General features: G+C 42.7%; 1 protein-coding gene across 1 annotated transcript in view; it reads right to left on the reverse strand.

The window, feature by feature from the left end:
- Positions 1 to 227: 227 nt before the first annotated feature.
- Positions 228 to 14,174, reverse strand: part of IGFBP1 (insulin like growth factor binding protein 1) — a 29,234-nt gene continuing 15,287 nt past the window's right edge. The window contains exons 2-4 of the mRNA XM_033930385.1: positions 12,085 to 12,263; positions 6,805 to 6,933; positions 228 to 660 (exon numbers count right to left, since the gene is read on the reverse strand). Coding sequence (XP_033786276.1) covers positions 529 to 660; positions 6,805 to 6,933; positions 12,085 to 12,263 — 440 coding nt within the window. The 3' untranslated portion in view covers positions 228 to 528. The remainder of the gene's footprint in view (positions 661 to 6,804; positions 6,934 to 12,084; positions 12,264 to 14,174) is intronic.

Consider the following 14,174-nt stretch of genomic DNA (forward strand, 5'->3'; position numbering starts at 1 on the left):
CTATCAAGCTTGTACTGCCGAATCTAAAAATGACGAAGGTCTTTTTTAAAGAAACAGATTAACAATGGAAAGGTTAAGCATGAAGGTATTTACAGTATACAAACCGATATAGTGATTTAAAAAACAAAACAACTGTGAAAATACAGTGCCCGACATGTTGAGGCTTTACAATCAGAACTATTTCAAAATGATTTATCATTATATCCTCAAACCATAAATACATAGGCTTACAACAAAGCTATGCAGAGTGCTTTAATGAAATTTATGCAGACATTTTGTTGTCTAAAAACAACATCTGTATACTTTTTAGACCCTTTAAATTAAGAATTTACATAAAAAGATAAACGTATAGAAAATATAATATACAAATTCTAACACACACACACCAAAGAAAATAAACTTACTGTAAAATAAATAATTCAATATTACATTATTAGATAGTGTACATATCTCTTGTATTTGAGCAGTTCATAAGTTCATCTCCTCTATATGAGCCTGCGATCAAGAATTTCCATGGGTATCTCCGTCTTATTCCTGCGCAGTCAGGTACTGCTGACAATCAATGTCTCCTCTCAGCTCAGGTGATCCAGGTATCCTTGTCCCATTTAATGGATACACGCACCAGCATTGGCCACGCTCTCCATCTAAAGATGCTTCACACTTAATGAAAAGAGACAAGACAAACTGTGAATAGGTGCATGTGACAAAGGGACACGTTTTTTTTGTATTTGCCTGGATTGAACACTGCATGCTTAAGAACGCATAGGTACTCAATTTTGGCCCACAACTGATGTTAGACATTCAGGAGCTCAGGGTAGAAACTGGAAAGCAGGCCTCAAATTGTGCCTGCAAGCTATGGGGCTCATAATCAAAAGAGAAATACGTCCAAAAACCAGCCTAAGTCTGCACTTGGACGAACATTTCTCAAAAACGTCCAAGTGCCGATACTAAAAATGGGTTTTGGACGCATTTCTAAACAATCTAGGCCTTCATAGTGCCGCTGAACGACCAAAGCTAAATGGGGCGTTTCGGGAGGAGTGTCAAGGATGGGAGATGGGCGGGATGTGGGCCGGCTTAGACTTAGTCGTACAGCATGTATAACCAAATGTTATACAGCCCACGATTGACGGAACTTGGACGTTGTGACTTAGACTATGTAAAACAAAAACCCACCTAAACTCACCAGATAAGCACAGAAAACACATAACACAGACCCCCACACACTATCCCAGTGATCACCGACCCCCACCCCATTCCCATAAAAATATTAATCACACTTTTAAAATTTAGCCTCCAGACCATCATCACCTGGCAGCCGGGCATAGGAAAGCCTAGTTGTCCAGCACAGAGGCAGCTTAAGTCATCTTGGGGGTGGGTTAGGGACCCATAGAGAGGAAGACCCATGCCCATAAGCCCCTGTAATCACTGCATTGATACTTAAACATGTGCACTCCCCTATACACCCCCAAAACCCTTTTTTACTGACATATAAGTGGCTCCTGCAGCCATAAGGGGTATTGGGGTGGTAGATAAGTGGGTCTAGGGGATTCTGGAGGTGGTTTGGGGGCTCACCATAACCTATAAGGGAGCTGTAGGGAGAAGACATGGCACCCCTTTTGTGAAGTTCACAGCAGTGCCCTGTAAGGAATACATTTAGGTGCTATGTCTGGGTGTGCAGTCCATCACTTTGCAGACCCCTCCCACGTCCAACAGGGCTTGTTCTAGGCATTTTGGACTTGGACGCAAAGTTGGACGAAAATGTGGTATAAAGATGGACGATCAGATCGGCAGGACGTATAATTAGACGATTTTCGAAACGAAAAAAAGTTGGACGTATTTTTCGAAAATGTGTCTTAAGATGTTTTTTACTTTGGATGATTTGCTAGTTGGACGTAAATGGACTTAGATGTCCCTTAGATGCCCCTCTATGCATTCTTCAGTATGAGGCTCCCCTGTGACACAGGGGTCCAAGGCAATAACCCTGTTTGCCACCCTCTAATGTTGGCCATATACTGAGCATTAAGAAGATGTTAATTCCAGGGAGGATGGTCAAGAACTTTGTGGAAAAGTTTAACCAAGAAGATCCCCCTTGCTTTCCTACTTTATTTTTGTAGTTTTTTTTCCATTTTCTAAACCTCAGTGGAAGTCCATATCAGCAGGCCAGATAAATATGTCTTGGATTAGGCACACCCTGTGGATCCTGGTAGGAGGTAATGTGATAAATCAAATGACCTCCTACTGAGGTCCCCATCCTTTCTCTGATTCTGTGATTCATACTCAAAAGATTTTTCCTTTAGGCACATAGGGCCAGATTCTGTAAGAGGAGTCTACCTTAATTGCCCAAACGATCTTAATGGCTTCACTTATGAGCTTTAACAAGCTCATAAGTGGCTCAGGAGTAATCTAAGATGGCTCAGGAGTAATCTAAGGAAATACTTTTTTTTACAGAAAGGGTGGTAGATGCGTGGAACAGTCTCCCGGAAGAGGTGGACGAGACAGAATGTTATAATGCTTCTGTATCGCTCCATGGTGCGACCTCACCTGGAGTACTGCATTCAATTCTGGTCTCCTTATCTCTAGAAAGATATAGCGGCACTAGAAAAGGCTCAAAGAAGAGAGACCAAAATGATAATGGGGATGGAACTCCTCTCATATGAGCAAAGACTAAAACAGTTAGGGCTCTTCAGCTTGGAAAAGAGATGGCTGAGGGGAGATATGACTGAAGTCTACAAAATCCTGAGTGAAGTAGAACGGTATAAGTGGATCGATTTTTCACTCCGTCAAAAATTACAAAGACTAGAGGACACTCGATGAAGTTACAGGGAAATACTTTTAAAACCAATAGGAGGAAATATTTTTTCACTCAAGAGAATAGTTAAGCTATTGCCAGAGGATGTAGTAAGAGTGGTTAACGTAGCTGGTTTTAAGAAAAGTTTGGACAGTTTCCTGGAGGAAAAGTTCATAGTTTGTTATTGAGACAGACATGGGGGGAAGTCACTGCTTGCCCTGAATCAGTAGCATAGAATGTTGCTACTATTTGGGTTTTTGCCAGGTACTAGTGACCTGTATTGGCCACTGTGAAGATGAGCTACTGAGCTAGATGGACCACTGGTCTGACCCAGTAAGGCTATTCTTATGTTATTAATGCCAATTAGTTAAGTATGCTAGGTATGTATCTGGTCCTATTCTATATCAGCGTGCCCAATTAGTGCCATTTATAGAATTTGGGGGATAATGTGTTTATAAATAAGCATCCTATTATAGAATTTCCTTATTGATTATCAGTTGCACACTGCCCACAAAGAGGGTTGCAGTGAGCTGCAGAGATTTCAGATGATGGCCACCAGAGGGCATCATTACTCCAGCTCTGCTTTCAAAGTTGCTTCCTTTTGGCTTTGCACCTTTCTCCTGCTTAATCCAGGTTGTGTTAGGTTTTGGCACCACACTTCTAACCTCTCTTACTTGTAGCATCAACAGTGCAGTCACACTCAGTCAATGGACCCCTGGGACCCACGCTGAGTGCTTAAGAGGATCATGTAAAAGGATATGCATTTATTTTGCCCACTTCCAACAGAAAGACATTTGGAAATCCTTACACCTTCTAAAGGAATGGAAATATTACTAAAGCACAGAGAACTTTTCTAGAATTCAATGAGTTGCAAGATGCAACACAATGTGGTTTAACTAAAGGCAGATCATGGCCAAACAATTATGAATGATTTAGTCAACTGGCTGACTCGTAGGCACAGAATGAGGTGGGCTACTTGGGCTCTGGCCCAACCAATATTTTGTACAACATAGCATAATTAACAGACAGTTTAAGAGCAGAGCCAGAAATGTGTTTGTACCCATTCAACCCAAAAGATGTTTTACTACCCTGAGGATGACTAGAGAATTAGACTAAGGGGCATGTGCTGGATCGTGCTTCATGGGAGGCTTGTCGATAAACTAAACAGGCTGGGGTAACAGGTGGGTCTAAAAGATAGTGAACTGGACTAGAAATTGTTGACTGGTTAAAATGGTGCGTGGTCTTCGTCATAAGGCGTATGGGGACAGACTTAAAGATCTCAACATGTATACTTTGTCATATCTCCCCTCTCCAGCCTTTCCTCCAGAGACGTTTAAATATGTATGTGATAAAAATGTGCACGAGTCAAGTCTCTTTCATTAGAAAGGAAGCTCTGGAATGAGTGGGCATAGGATGAAGTTAAGAGGTGATAGGTTCCGGTGTAATCTAAGGAAATACTTTTTTGCAGAAAGGGTGATAGAGGTGTGGAACAGTCTCTCGGTAAAGGTGGTGGAGACAAAGACTGTGTCTGAATTCAAGAAATCCTGGGACAGGCAAGTGGGATCTCTTAGAGTTGAGGACATAGTGGATGCTGCGGAATGACAGACTAGATGGGCTATTTGGCCTTTATCTGCCATCATGTTTCTATGACTTAGTAACACTGCAGATTGTTGGATTGCTGGGTTTAGTCCAGCTAGCTCCAACTCCTCAGCAACTAACTAGATTTGAAGCTAGTAGATTGGCAATGGGAGAGAACTGACTAATAAATGTGACAACAATTGAATTAATTTTGGTAGCTCTTTAACTAACAGCTTAGTGTGAACTAAATGATAAGAAGCCTGTTTTATAATCTATGGGCTTCTTGGCATTAAGGGCTAGATTCACTAACCTCAATTGCGTGGCGATCCATGCAGGCCCGACGAATTCCCAAAACAAAAAAATTTAAATGAGGGCGATCGGAGGAACGTCCCCCTCCGACCGCACAGATCGCTAGTGTATATGGTCTGCGCATACGTCTAAGACCCATGACTTTTTATTTTTTTTTAGTTTTACTAGACCAGCGAGCCCATGGTTTTTAACCCGCAGGTGAAAACCATGGGCTCGCAGTGCGGGGAAGGGCAGGAGAGATTTGGGGCAGAGAAATAAATATTGTCAGGGCAGCACAGAGCAGAGCGTACAGAGAGCAGGGCGGCAATGGAGCTGGAGGATATTTGCAACTGGTCCCCATGAGTCGCTTCTTGTGTTGATTGGCCAGCCCAGTCGGTTTGCAAGATTTCTTTAGTGAATCGGGTCCCTGCCTACTTTGCATGCATGGATCAGATCGGCAGAGCGGTAAGTGAATCGGTCCGGAGTAAAATCTGGTTGCAAACCGATCGGTACACGATCGGTTTGCTTAGTGAATCTAGCCCTAAGTGCCTGATAATTCCGTTAGCACACACTAACCTTAGTAGGAGGGTCCCTAAAGGACTGTAGTGCTTTTGAAAAAAGGCATATTAGTGGGGGAGAACCAGGATGTGATTAAAAATGGTAGAGAACAACCAAATATTTAGACAAAATAGAACTGGACAGGAAGCAATCCTTCAAGCACCCATCCTCTACACACAGCAAAAAAAGCAGAATGAGAATGGCCAATTTAGTCTTGGGGTGCTTTCATCAAACTGTGGTAAAAGGTGGCCTCAGCACACCCTTACACAGGTCTTTCCCGCACACTGAGGCCATGACCTATTTTCTGTATTAATGGCTATGTGCTAATTTTCCCCCTTTAGCACGTGGCAATTTAACACGATCCCCCTACCACCACACATTTTGTAGGCAGCAAAGACTCAAGCACTAAACCCGCGGTAATCGGTTGGTGCGTGGCAATGTAGCTGTGCCGATTAGTCCAGAACACTCCTACTCTGCCCTCCAACCTCCAACCTCCAAAAGTTTAATTTTTTTTTTAGAGGGTGGGAAGTGCACACAAGGTGCAAAATGACTTCAGTGCACTTTGTTTACTGTGGTGAGCATGTGCTTGTGCTTTAGTAAAAGGGTCCCTTTATTTGCTCTTGTCTATAATGCTACTGCGTCCAATTTAAAAAAGAAACCAAATTACAAGACACAGGCACCATCTCTCAGAGCAAAGCAGCAATTTTAAAATACACCTACTTCCACGTAAGCCAGTTTTAACATTTACTGTTGAGCTTTCAACTTGGATTTGTCTTTAAAATATGTATCACTAGGCAGATTCCTGAGTATTGCTAGACATACAGGAAGCAGTTCGTGTACAGGCTGCTAGAAGCCAGGAATGCAGACTGAAGGAGCAAACAGAGAGAGCAAGAGAAGGGTGGCTAGGAGCCTAAAAGGGAAGCAAAGGGAAGAGAACAGGATGCTGCCAAATAAGGTGACCTGAAGTAGGGGGAGGGGGAGGGTGAAGAGAGGAGACGGCAGCAGAAAGCTGAAGCAGCCCAGAGCAGATTCCAAGGAGGAGAAATGGGGCATATATAGCTGAATTAAAAACAAAAGCAAAACAAAGATACAAACTTTATTACAAAAAGAGACTCTACTACCTTTTATCTGCTGCATCCCTACCAAAATGTCTCTTCCCTCAAAGCACTGAAGGGGCACCAAGATGCTGCTGCCATTCTTTCACTGGACCTCCCTCTCACTGACTTTCCACTGTTGCATGCATGTAGAGGATGGGGGAGGAGGTGGGAAAGGGATAGTGAAAAAAGGAGAAAAAAAAAAGGACTCGAGCTGAAGCAAAGAATCAGATTTACAGAAGTGTGAGGGACCCGCGGGAACAGATGCTGGAAGCCATGGAGGTCAGCTGTCGGCATTTACCACATATCTATTAAAAACACTCTTCTTGTGCTCCAAAATTCCAGTGACTTTTTATGTCATTCCTACAACCCAAAATGATTCTGGAAAATGTAGAGTTTGCTACAAAATTAATCATGGTCCAATCAATAACTGTTTTCCTAGATAAATGTAACTGGTTAATAATAACAACGGTCATTACAATAAGCAGTACACGTTACCTGCTTGCTGTGATAAAATCCATTTCTGCTGCAGTTAGGGAGGTGAAACCGGTATGTCTCATCACCCGTTTTTTGCTGAAGCTTGGCTAATTTATCCATTGCTTTGTAAAGTTCTTTCTGACATGGGCCCTGAAAGAGAAAAAGGACATATGAAAATTCTTATAAAAAAAAGACCAAAAACCCCTCCCCAACCTTTTACTGCATTAGCACACTGCAACGGATAAAGCAAAAGCTATCCCCTGTCTAGGTTATTCAATAGGGATTTATTTTCCACTCTTGTTGGCAGGACTGAAAGCCTCTGATTCTGCAAATGGTGGCTAAAGTTGCATGCCCATCTATGGGTACGCTCCCGAGATGCGTGCACAAATAAACTGAATAACGAGATCTGAACTATCAATAACAAAAGATTAGGTTCTTACCTCTGCTAATCTTATTTCTTGTAAATCTCCTCTGTAGTCTAGACGGTAGAGCCCTGCCCATCGGGGTAGGCCCGCCTCTAAGGCTACCATTTCCGGATAGATTCATGCCGACATTTCTGCTGCTTATGTAGCGGTGGGGGGGGGGGAACCCTTGGGGTTAGTGTTCACTCCACTAGAGGAATGTTTTCCTCTTGGGCTGAATTCACTGCAGTTTCGCATGAGGAAATTTGCAGGGTGAGACCTGGTCTTCCCTGCTAACTTCTACCGGATTGATGTAGCAATTAAGCAAGATGCTGCTTTTTGGGGCTTAGCAGTTACTGGTTAGGCGACCTACGAATCGGACAGAAACCGGGCGGGTGACCAGACTACAGAGGAGATTTACAAGAAAGAAGATTAGCAGAGGTAAGAACCCAATCTTTCGTTCTTGTACAATCCCTCTGTAGTCTGGACGGTGGGGGAAGTATCAGAGTAGTCCCAGAACATCAGGGGGGGCCCAAATGAGCCTGCCGCCAAGATTGAATCCCCCAAAAGCAGCATCTTGCTTAGTCACTAGATCAAGTGAGCAGGTCACCGCCCTGCAAATCTCCTCAGGCGAAACTACAGTGAATTCAGCCCAAGAGGAAGATATTCCTCTAGTGGAGTGAGCCCTAACCCCAAATGTTTCTTTTTCCTCCCCGCCGCTACATAAGCTGCAGAAATGTCAGCATGAATCCATCTGGAAATGGTAGCCTTACAGGCAGGCCTACCTCGACGGTCAGGCTACAGAGGGATTGTATAAGAACTGGGTGCTAACAACCAATTATTGATGTTAATAAGCATTCATTAAAATCTGGATGTGTGCTGTTCTATAAGGCATGGTGCTTAACTCCCCTGGCACTTATCTCAAACGGGGGCATGGCCATGGGTGTGTCAAGGGCATTCAGAAAGGCTGCACGCAGAATTACAGAATACTGCCTAACTGCACCTCACTTGGACACTGGCCAAAGTTATTAGTTATATGGGTTTATTAATCACCTTTTTCATGAAGAGATTCAGCCATAGTGACTTACAATACACTGAATAGTACTCAGGTACTTTTACATATTTTCCCTATCTGTCCTGGGAGACTCACAATCTAACTGTGGTACCTGGGGCAATAGAGGGGTAGATGGCTTGCCCAGAGTCACAGGAACAACCTAGGATCGAACTCACAACCTCAGGGTGCTGAGGCAGCTGCTCTAACCACCAGGCCACACCTCCAAGGAATCCAAACTTAACATAATTCTATATAAGACGCACCCTTTATAGTATAGCGCTTGGCACTGAGTTTTTTCAGTGCCCAAGTTTTGGCACCATTTATGAACTCTCTCCAAAAGACATTTATGATTGACGTTAATCTGCATGTGGCCCTACCGGGATTCAACTTTATTGTCCACAGCTAACTTCCTTCATAATAAAGGTACCATGCACCTACCGTATTTGCCGGCGTATAGGACGACTGGGCGTATAAGACGACCCCCCAACTTTTAGTTAAAAAATAGAGTTTTGTGTTATACTCACCGTATAAGACGACCCCTTCTTCCTTCTCCACCCCTTTGTATTCCCCCATGTGCTTTCAGCGTTCTTCTCCCTCCTCTGTCTTCAAGTGCTTTCAGAGTCCTTCCCCCCCCCCTCCTGTCTTCACCATGGCATTTCAGCGTCTTTCTCCCCCCCTCCTTCTCTACCGCCCCGGGTGCAGCACAGCCGGCCAGGTCCCCTTACTTTTGTGGCACTTCCCCTACCGACCGACAACAGCCCGGGTCCGACAAACTTCCCTGCCCTTAACCGCGAATCTAAATTACCTTCTTACAGCTGCTGTAAGAAGGTAATTTAGATTCGCGGCTACAGGGCAGGGAGGATTGTCGGACCCGGGCTGTTATCGGTCAGTCGGGGAAGTGCCACAAAAGTAAGGGAACCTGGCCGGCTGTGCTGCAACCGGGGCGGGGTGGCCGCCCCTCGAACCGCGAGGCTACTCTCCTTTTCCTTACCTGCCATGCTTGCAGCACAGAGCCGAACGGAAGTCTTCCCGACGTCAGCGCTGACGTCGGAGGGAGGGAGGGCTTTGTTTAAGCTTTGTTTAAGCCCTCCCTCCCCTCCGACGTCAGCGCTGACGTCGGGAAGACTTCCGTTCGGCTCTGTGCTGCAAGCAGAGAAGGTAGGGAGAAGAAGAGCCACGCGACTGATTACATCCAGCCCCGCAAGTAAGGGCATGTAAACTGTACCCGGCGTATAAGACGACCCCCGACTTTGGGAAGGATTTTAAGGTACTAAAAAGTCGTCTTATACGCCGGCAAATACGGTACTACAAATTCCATGAATCACAATTCTTCCTATTAAAAACCAAACTACAGTCTTGATCTTTTAATCCTACAAAAGATTTTGCATGTTTCTTAGGCCAGGAAGGGCCTCAATACATTATGAAACCCACAGCTGCAGCCAGAAAAGGAATCAGCGGCCATCATGCGTGCAAATCCCCTTTGCTTTTCACTCTTAAGAGACTGTTGCAGTAACACCACTTCTTAAGAATGCCCACTGGCTTCCGGTATCTCATAGAATAACTTATAAATTATGCTTACTTACTTTCAAATCCTTACTCTATAAAACTCCTGCATTTATTTTCAAATTATTAATTCCTTACTCCTCAAATAGAATATTACGGTCAAACGAACAACATCTATTGACAATTCCTTCTCTCAAGATCATCAATACTAGACGACAATTTATTTTTTCTGTTACGGCTCCTCAAGTCTGGAACTCTCTTCCTATCTATTTGAGAGAAGAACACAACCTCGATAAATTTAAGACTAATTTAAAAACATTTCTTTTTAAAGATGCTTTTGAGTGATAGTTTTCCCTCTTAGATTTATTAATTGTTTTGATTATGAAATTTTACATCCCCTACCTTGTGTTTTTTTCCCTAACTATTCTATTTATAATATTTTGTAGTTCAATTCCCTTTTTTCCCCTTTTTTTTGTCTATGAAGTTTGTTAATAGTCCTGTTTGATTTTAAGTCTATGTTAAATATTGTATTACCCCTTAATATTGTAATTTTAATGTTTATTATTTCTGTTCATCGCTTTGAATTGTGATTAAGCGATTAATCAAAAACACTAATAAACTTGAAAGGCTGAATGTATAGCTTCTACTTAATTTTGTACAATGCAGGAGCCTTATGATGTGCAAATTTAAAAATGTGTAGGATTTGTATGTTAATCTGGGGAAGCTGGCCTGGCACTTGCAAACAAACATTTTGCAGTTAAATGTGGCTACTTGTGCGCTTGCCCAAAGAAAAACAAAAGAGCAGGCACACATCGGTACTTGTTCTTCTGCTCATAAATTTTAGCCTCACACAAATTTCTTGCACATAGAATTTTTGACAGGCTCATATTTAAGTACAGAAGAACAGATATTGATGTGTTCTCATACTTTTGTTTGGACACGTTCATATGGTTTATTACCTTCCTTCAGTCTTTTAAACTTACAGAAACTTCATTCTGGTTGCAAAAAAAAAAAAAAAAAAAGACAAAACTAGAAGTTAAATGTTAAAAACTGGCATAAAACCTCTCTGCTATCCATGGTTTCCTTCTCTGCATTGCATTCCAGAGTACTTTAAAGCTCTCATTACTATGCTGTTTAATGTAATGTGTGGCCATGTCTTCTGTGCAAGTTAACAACCCCTTCCTGCATTGTGCAGCCACTAATGTGCTCATAAAACCGTGCTAATTGTGTGGTTAAACTTGCAGTAGCTTTTCTGCATTGGGCCCCTTAATTGCACTCCAGGCATGTGTCTTAAGGAAAGGGTCAACTTATTTTTCTTCTTTCCAGTCTCTGGTGCCCTCCCGTGGCTATCATAAAGAACTGCAGACATTATGTAAAACAGGTACCGTACTCGTCGACTTACGACCTATTGAAGTTACGACTGTTCGACTTTATGACGGGTTTACTACAGTTTCCCCTGCCAGCTGTTAGCAGCCCGTCTCCCGCACTCCCAAGTCTCGCTACGCAGCAGTAATAATATAAAGAGGAGGAGGCGCCACAACGAATGTTCATCACAAAGGGTTTGTGCTGTGCTTGACTTAGAAAGTAAGAAAATGTTAATAAAATATTACTTTAAGATGATTACAATATCATTACCCAGTCTAATACAGTATTCTTACCTTAGTCTAACTTAGGCCAACTTACATCCCGATCAACTTACGACCTGTCAGTCGGAACCAATTACGGTTGTAAGTCGACGAGTACCTGTAGTATTAAGTTCTATTTACGCAGATAGTGAGGTCTCTTATTTGAAACCATAATAAATTACATTTTCTTCAAACTGTTATGTAAATGTCTAAATCACATCAACAGAAAGGCTTCATCTGTGCTGTTTTTTGGATGCTAGAGCATGAAGCACTAGAACCGTCATTGTAAGTTATAAGATTTGCATTGAGAGGGTCTGTTTATAACACCTGCATTCATGTGCATTTATTTTTATTATAAACAAGAGAACACCTAGAATATATAAGTGGATTAGGGTTTAGGACCAAGTCTTCCAGTCTCAATTATTGTGGATGTTTTTGAGTAGCTCACTCGTAAATACTGTCTTCTTAATGTCATGAAAATGAAAACTTCCATCTGTTTCAATCCCTGGATTCAAAATTCTAGCAGAGGTAGTCAAGCTCATTAGGGTTTTCTCACGGACAAGGATACTCATTAAAACACTACCTAAATGCTGACCGACAAGTCTTCCCCAAACTCTAGGGTGAAATAAAGGAGATCCAGGGAGGAGTCCCAGAGCTGGTATCTGAATTGAAATGTACTCCTGAACAGACATTCCCAAAAGCCACGCCCAGCTCTCACCTGCAGATCCTTCCACTTCTTTCTCTCAAAGATTTTCTTTGCGTTCATTCGTTCATAGATGCTGATGGTATTCCAAGGATCTAGCCTGTCCAAGGTACCGGGAAACATTAGTCGGTAGTTGATTGCGATCTCTGTGCTTTCTGGCGCTGTATTTTCATGTTCCACAGGGTCCTTTGTATCTGAAATAAGAAAGAACATAGCTGAAAATGTGTTTCCCCCCCCTTGTCTGTCATATTCCTGTCTCTCATAGGAGCCCTTTTACTAAAGTGCACTAAGCAGCTTGGGGTAATTCTGCAACCAAGTGCCTCCATTTAGATGCCCCGAGGACATACAGTGGGAGCCTATTTAATGGTACCAGGGTACAGAACCTGGTATTGGCAAGCCCATCATTTATAAGCCTACACAGATTTTTTTGGCAACTGCAGGAGTATAAAAGCAGCAGGGACATGCTTAATTGCCAATAGAGAATGACACGGTGACAAAATTCATCACCATTCCCATCCCCGCGGATAACCACAGGAAACAATCCCATGTCATTCTTTAGTGTCTATCTCAACCTCAGTCCTTCTGCACCAGCATTCTTCAATGCAGTGCTTGAGGGTCAGTGGCTGTGCCCATTCATACTCTGATTCCTTCTCTCCTTAAAGGATGACATGGAGATGGTTTCCTGCGGTTATCTGCGGGGACGGGAATGGTGATGAATGTCACCATGCAAATTGGAGTCCCACCCAAGTTCCACCCATGTATAGGCCCTCTTTCATTTGCATGCTGTGCAAATCAGGTACAAATCAACAGAAAAGAGGGAATCAAAAACACAGTGAATAAAGCAATACAATAGAAAGCACAATGGACCTCAAGAATTGATACAGAGGAGCAAAATTACTGAAAGGACTATTGCCGATAAGGACTATGTTTCGGCAATCTGCCTGCATCAGGGTTTGTTTCAGTAGATGTTCAGATATATATTTGTTAAAAGCTCAATCAATTTTACATAAAAAAAGAGGGCCGATTCTGTAAACTCCAGAATCTACATACAGTATATGTTGGATTGCTTGCGCTTTTAACTTAAATACACTTGCTGAAATGACCCTTGACGCAGCCAGATTACTGAAGCACAGCCTATATTGGGTCTTTCAATAGATTTGCTCCTCTGTACCAGTTCTTGAGGTCCTTCCTTTTCCTATGCAAGTTAGATGCACCATTATAAAATAGCACTTACTGTAAATACTAGAATATAAACTGAGGTAACATTTTCTCCCAAAAAGGAGGAGGAAAAAAAGGTTGACTCAAATATAAACTGAGATTAGAAATTTGGGTATGTGAGTGTCGTAAGTAATGCCATAAGTAATCACCATTTTTTCAGTTGGGGCTGTTTCGAGTCCAAAAAGCTGAAGGAGAGCCGACAAATATCTTCCTACTTGGGGCCGTGACACCTACTAAAGTTTCTGAACTTCTACCTCCACCAGGGCACCTGGCCTCAGTCACACATGCAGAAAACACCTAAGTCCTTCTCTACCTCTAAACACGCCTGCTTTGGAGTTTGGTGCTATTAGGTACCTATCTCATGTAGAATCCTGCCTAGGACGACAGGCGCCTATCACCCAATTAATTTGTATTTTGTTTTCCAATTATGAGCTTATTAAAACTCATAATTGAAGCTAATATACTAATTAAGTTAGGTGCCTAACTTAAGCACCTATTTATTTAGGTGTCTATTTGGCACCTTTTATAGAATTTCCCTCAGACTGTCCCCGCATGGTACGTCCCAGGATGCATTACACAGGGTCAGGTGCCACCATTTTCAAAGATGGGGCAGAAGCATCACTCCTGCTTTTGAAGGTATTAAGGGGGGTGGGAAGGGGGGGTCTGAGGCCGCCACTAGACAGCAGGAATATGTGTTTGTGGGGCAGGGGGTATGTGAGATTAGAGGACTGGGGGCATTTAACATGGGGAGGCTGATCATGGGACTTTTTAGGAAGAAGGTGAAAGTGACCCTGCACATAGCAGTTTTTGGTTTGTTTGGTTTAAAAAAAAAAATAAAAAATCTCCCTTTCTTTCAGTGTGTGAAATAATCACCATTCACACACTGA

The sequence above is a fragment of the Geotrypetes seraphini genome, chromosome 2, assembly GCF_902459505.1.
Source record: "Geotrypetes seraphini chromosome 2, aGeoSer1.1, whole genome shotgun sequence".
In the NCBI taxonomy this organism is placed as follows: Eukaryota; Metazoa; Chordata; class Amphibia; order Gymnophiona; family Dermophiidae; genus Geotrypetes; species Geotrypetes seraphini.